Source organism: Grammomys surdaster, unplaced genomic scaffold, assembly GCF_004785775.1.
Source record: "Grammomys surdaster isolate TR1022 unplaced genomic scaffold, NIH_TR_1.0 125231, whole genome shotgun sequence".
Classification (NCBI taxonomy): Eukaryota; Metazoa; Chordata; class Mammalia; order Rodentia; family Muridae; genus Grammomys; species Grammomys surdaster.
In genome coordinates, this window is record NW_021620120.1 from 453,587 (window position 1) to 459,990 (window position 6,404).

The window sequence follows — 6,404 nt, forward strand, 5'->3', positions numbered from 1 at the left end:
AGCTGACTAGAGGGATTTATAATGTGGAAACCAAGTCGAAGGAAAGCATTCTCCCTGAGGCACAGTTTTTAATGCACATTCTGCCCCACTCCCCCTCCACCCCCATCTTTCTTACTTGTAATCTTTTTGGCCTCAATGAGTGTACTGGAGTTGGCAGATGAGCTGATCAGGAAGAGAGAGAAATCTGTATGCTAAAGTTCTGACCCTCCAGGGTTGGTTTGTGTGTGTGTGTGTGTGAGTAAAAAATTCCCCCAGCAAAAAAAAAAAAAAAAAAACAGCTGTCTGAAGAACATTCTGTGGCACACAGCTATTTTCATGTCCCTGCAAGCTGTCTCTAGAAATAGCGCTTTGTTACTGGGCATACAATGCATCTTCTGGTCTCAGCCTGGCAACAGTCACCCCCACCTCAGATACAGAAATGATGGATTGTCTGGTGCTCACACTGCAGGTGCTGAGGAGGAAGGGAAAGGGATCAGAGGCCCAGCACTCACAACACTTTTGTTCTTCAATTACATCGCAATTAGCTTTCAACGCTCCTTCTGTCTGTTTTCCTATTCACGCTTTAACGACTCTGAGGCAGGGCAAATAATAATGAGGGACTGAAAAATCAGCCACCACACAAAGCATACTGGAAATGAAGTTATAGAAGCAAAGCAGTGTCGCTGAAACTACAGGTCTCCTCCACCACTGTGTGTGTGCTTAATGTTTATTTATGTGTGTATTTGTGTGGGGGTATTGGCCTTTGGAGGCCAGAGAAAGCATCAGATCCCCCAGAACTGGAATTATGTGCGTACTGGGACCAAACTCTGGACCTCTGCAAGAGCAGCAAAAGTTCTTAAGCACTGAGCCATTTCTCCAGCCTCTTGGTTTTATTTTGGTTTGTTTGAGGCAGTCTCTTACATTCTAGGTTAGTGTCTGACTTTTCATCCTCTTGACTTTAGCTTCTAAGTGCTGCGATTACAGGTTTCAGGTTCTAAGATCAGTTTATGCTGGAGACCGAACTCATGATTACTTTCATTCTAGGTAAGAACTCTACCAACTGAATTATCTCTGCCAAATATTACACACACACACACACACACACACGAGTTATATCCCTGCCATATAACCCATACACATATATGCATATATACATATTGAGTATAAACATACAATATATATATATATATACATGTAACTACACATTCAAATACATTCAAATAAAATATGCTTTTTATTCCCTATATTCTATGGCTTGCTTATGTTACTCAACATGCTCTCATGGGAAGCACCCAAGCTATCTGGTATGTTTCTAAAGCAATCATTTTAAGCTGAGCATGGTGACTCATGCTTTTAGTTCCAGCACTTCAGAGGCTGAGGCTGGAGGATTGCCCAAGATATATATGATATAAAGCTAGTTGTGGCAGCATGTGCTTTTAATCCCAGCTCCCAGCTCTTAGGAGGCAGAAACAGGAGGACCATTGTGAGTCTAAGGCTAACCTTATCTATATAATGAGTTCCAGGCCAGCCAGGGCTACATGTTGAAAGCCATCATTTAAAAACAAAAACAAAACAAAAACTGAAGTGTAAAAGCATTTGTCTAGCTTAGATACAATCTTTTATCTAAGCTCACAATCTTAGACATGAAAATGGATTTGGATTCCAGTTTCTTTCCTGATTCAAATAACAAAATAATCAATAGCCACAGCATAGGTGTCCCCGTTTACTGATGTGTCTCTTTCTTTGGAATTGATCTCAGAAGTGATGTGTTTGGTTAGAAAGACCTTATCTCTGCTGAATGATTGAATGGTGAAGGGAGGTCAACTACTCCACAGGTCATACCGCATATGAACTTGGAGGACTCACCTTCCACTTTCAACTCCATTGCTGCCTCTTCTTGGTAAGAGTGGTCTCTGAAGAAGCAGGTGAAGCCTCCTTCATCTGAGAACCTCACGTTCTGGATCCTGAGGGTAACCTTTCCCTCACTAATAGTCTCTTTCAGAAGCTCTGTGCGTCCACGATATTCGGGTGCTTGTTCTGCGTCTTGATCCTTGCCATTTCGGTAGAGATGAACCACTCTTGAAAAGGGAGAACGGTACCACCCCACCTCCATGCCCGTGGCATTCTTCCCAGGAGATATTCGGCATGGCAGTTCTGCTTCATCCCCAACTAAAGCCCGGATGGGATGCCCTGGTCCTATCACTCTGAACTGTCCTGTCCAAGACACCAAAATGGGGAAAAACAAACAAAACAAAAACAAAAAGACAAAAAACAAGCGTCAGATATGACAAATTCATTCATCACAGGAAAGCTGCTTCAAAAAAGAGTGAGAGGAAGAAAACATGATTTTTAATTTTTTATTTTATTTATTTTTGAGATAGGGTCCCATTATGTAGCCTTGACTGGCCTGGAACTCACAGAGATCTGCCTGCCTTTGCCTCCCAAGTGCTAAGATCAAAGCTGCGTACTGAGGCCAGCCTGGTCTACAGAGTGAGTTCCAGGACAGTCAGGACTATACAGAGAAACCCTGTCTCGAAAAAAACAAAAACAAACAAAACAAAACAAAACAAAAAAAGCAGCTATGTACCACCACACCCAGTGATTTGTTTTAAAGTGTGTGTGTGTGTCTGTAAATTGTCTACATCGGTACACACGTGAGTGCAGGTGTCTTCAGAGGCCAGAGGCATTTGTCACCCACCCCCCCATCTGTAGTTACAGGTTGTTGTGAGTCACCCTATAGATGTGGGTGCTGGTAACCAAACTCCAGTCTTTTGTAAAAGAAGTACATACTCTTTACCACAGAACTATCTCTCTAGCCCTTATTTATTAATTTTGAGACAGGGTCTTGCTCTGTAGCTCAGGCTGGCCTTGAACTCACAGCAATCCTCTCATCTCACCTTTTAAAGTACTGGAATCATGAGCATGTGCCACCATGCTTGGCTTAGAACAATCAATTTTTCTTGTAAAGGTTTTACGTCTGTGTCAGCATGGGTGAACATGTCACCTTTGTGCAGCTACTCTTGGAATCCGTAAGAGGCCGCGAGGTCCTCTGGTGCTTGGATCCTCTGCAAGAGCAGCAGGCATACTTAACTGCTGAGTCACCTCTTCATTGCCTCTCCTCATTTTAAAGATATGTCACTTATAGCTCCAGCAGGCCTTAGTCTTTTATGCAGCTGAGAATGACTTGAATTTCTGGTCCTTCTGCTTCTACCCCACAAATGCTGTTTATAAAGGCTTAAGGGCTCAGCACCATGCACGGTTTAGGAATTTTAAATGGAATTCATGAGCCTCAATAGGTCTCTCTCTCTCTCTCTCTCTCTCTCTCTCTCTCTCTCTCTCTCTTTCTCTCTCGTTTACTTTAAACTAATACAAAGTAAGCAGTCTCTAGGTCTCTAGTAAAAGACATGTTCTGAATGTCTTGGGATAGAATGTTCTACCATGAAATCATCTGGACAATGGCTTCCACTTTTCTACCAGCTATGTTCATCTCTGACTCTTCAGCTCAGATGCCTGCCTCCTCCTTGTCATGTGGCCTACGACTTCTAAGTGCTTTTCAGTGCTCTAGGTTGTTGTGAGCCACCCCATAAATATGGGTACTGGTAACCAAACTCCAGTCTCTTGTAAGAGAGGTAATACTCTTTACTACAAAGCCATCTCTCTAACCCCTATTTATTAAGTCTCTTTTTTTTATTTGTACCCTTAGCCTCATGCCACCTCTGGAACCTTCTCTGAACATCTCCCCAATGAGAATCAGCGACTAGCAAGTAAGCTGAGCTCTTCCTTGTACCAGGATGCCCACAGAGGGTGCCTGGGCTAGGGGTTCATCAATTACATGGCTCCCTGAGGTATAACTCTGTTTACTGTTTCTTTATTTCTTCTCTTAGTTTGAAAACAGGCTCCTGTATAAAAATGTATCACTGCCTTATTCTGCAGAGCAAGTTCTCAAACATAACACGATGCTATAACTCAACTGGTTTTTTGTTTTTTTTTTTTAAATATTTATTTTATTAGTGTTGTTTCATTTTAGCATTCAGGCTTAGAGGCGAGCACGTTTGCCTACTGAGCCATCTCATTGACCCGCAACAAACATTTATTGAGATTTACTATAAACAGGCATTGCCTTAATGTGCAAAATATAAAACGCTCTCACTTAACTCTGACAGTGACTCCAAGAAGTTAGTGTCCTCTTTTGAAAAATGAAAAACAAAACAAAACAAAAAAAAAAAACCCTAGGGCTACAGATAGATAAAGCTTAGAAGTAAAGCATGAACTTAACTTGCACCAGGTCCTGAGATTGATTCCCAGCTCTATACATATGAGAAAAGGTTTGAAATTTACTCCCCAAGAAGTCAGGAAGGTCTCTATGGAGAGAAACCACGCCAGCAGACCCAAGTGTAGACAAGAAATTCATATAGCCATTTGAGGATGAGTAAAAGAGGTTAGCCAAGGCTACTCCTTTTCTGCTCTTAGGTCTCTGCAGGGCTGGAATAAGCATGCTTACCTGCATAGCTGCATGACAACTGGAGAAGGAGAAGCAGGGAGAGGAGGCAGCTGGGCAGAGAAAAGTTCCACAAACAGGCCATCTTAATGGTTACCAGGGAAAGAGTCCCTAACAGCAGGGTCAGGCCAAGCTGAGGCCCTCTGGCTGCATGTCCGTTACTCCAAGAAGCTTGAAAGGAGAATCTGGGAGGGCACTACTGCCCAAGCCCAACCTCCATGTAAGCATTACCACAGCTGTGCCCTGAGAAATGGCCCCACGTCACCCTTGCCAGATATTTGTACAAAAGGACTACAGATCCATTGATGACCAGGGTTTGCTTCTCAACCCAACTCCTCACAGCATTGGAGCAGCAGCTGCCTGGTACTGAGCATTTTTCTTTTCCCCTTCATAGATCCAGTCTCGGGAAGAGCATGTAGTGGCTAGTTAGTGATAATCAGAGCAACTTGTTTGTAAAGTCTATAAGGCTTGTTTAATTCTTGTTGCCACCAAAAATTATCTAGGGGAGAATGATTAAAAAATAAAAAGCATTCAGCCTTGACTTGCTATTTTCTGTTTGTGTGTGACACTCTTGTATATACCATCCTGGTCACAAACTAATATGGCACAGGACAACCTTTAACTATGGATCCACCTGTCTTTATATCCTGAATACTAGTTGATAAGACCACCTGTAATCATTGTACCCTAACCTAGTCTCCTCTTCTTCCTCCCCTACCCCAATTCTGAGACAAGATCTCCCTGTGGTTGGCTGCCCTGGAACTTGACATGTAGACCAGGCTGGACTTGAACTCACAGAGATCTACCTGCCTCTGTGTCTTGAGTGCTGGGATTAAAAGTCCTCACTTCCATGTCCAACCTCTTCTTTTTGGCCACCAAAGGATGCATGTGATTTTTTTGTTGTTGAAATTTGGTGTTTGTTTGTTTGTTTGGTTGGTTGGTTTTGAGACTAGGTCTTACTCTGTAGCACAGGCTGACCTGGAACTCACTCTGTAGCCCAGACTGGCCTCAACTTTTCAGGGATCCCCCTGTCTCTGCCTTTATAGTGCTGGGATTTCAGGTGTGAGCCATTATGCCCAGCTATGAAAGATTATATTGAGAAAGTCACAAGGGAGACGTTAGGAACTAACTGTCATTTGTGCCCAGACAGGCAGCATTAATGAGAAAGAGAAGCAGCAATTGTCAGTCAACATGAGCTTCAGGAACAGATCCAGCGTGCAGAAGCATGCCTCACCTTGGCATTGTTCACAGTTGAAAGTGATATCTGTAATGAAAATATGACCTTTTAAAACAGGATCCTACCTGGCTTGTAAGCCAAGATTCTCCTGTCTTAGTCTTCCAAGTGCTAGAGTTATAGGCCTAGGCCATTACTCCAGGTGTGGCCCATTTATTTTTTTAAACATGGAATTTAAACATGGAATTGTTGTTATTTTTATGTCTGTGAATGCTTCTTTCTTATGTCTCAGACAGCATTTATTGCTAATTTTGGCCTGGATGATAGCCATTCTCACTGGGGTGAGAGAAATCTCAAAGACATTTTAATTTGCATTTTCTCTTTCTTTCCTTCTTTCTTTCTTTCTTTCTTTCTTTCTTTCTTTCTTTCTTTTTCTTTCTTTCTTTCTTTCTCTCTCTCTTTCTTTTTCCTTCTCCTCTTCCTCCTCTTCCTCTTCCTCCTCTTCCTCCTCCTCCTCCTCTTCTTCTTCTTCCTCTTAAATCTTGTTGATCTTTCCTTATCAGGACTCAAATAATATCCTTGTTATTTTATACAAACACACAGTATCTCATTGTACTAATTTTTCATATTCATCTAATTAGGCATTCCACAATATTTATGTTGCTTCCATTAAAAAAATAATATGCCAGGCTGAAACAGAAAAATGTATCTAGTAAATTTAAACTAATAATTATTTAAAAACATGGTATGTGC

The 6,404-nt window shown here is 42.0% G+C and overlaps 1 protein-coding gene across 1 annotated transcript in view; it reads right to left on the reverse strand.

The window, feature by feature from the left end:
* Positions 1–4,761, reverse strand: part of Mog (myelin oligodendrocyte glycoprotein) — a 13,441-nt gene extending 8,680 nt beyond the window's left edge. The window contains exons 1-2 of the mRNA XM_028785436.1: positions 4,481–4,761; positions 1,846–2,193 (exon numbers count right to left, since the gene is read on the reverse strand). Of these exons, the coding sequence (XP_028641269.1) occupies positions 1,846–2,193; positions 4,481–4,562 (430 nt within the window). The 5' untranslated portion in view covers positions 4,563–4,761. The remainder of the gene's footprint in view (positions 1–1,845; positions 2,194–4,480) is intronic.
* Positions 4,762–6,404: the final 1,643 nt, after the last annotated feature.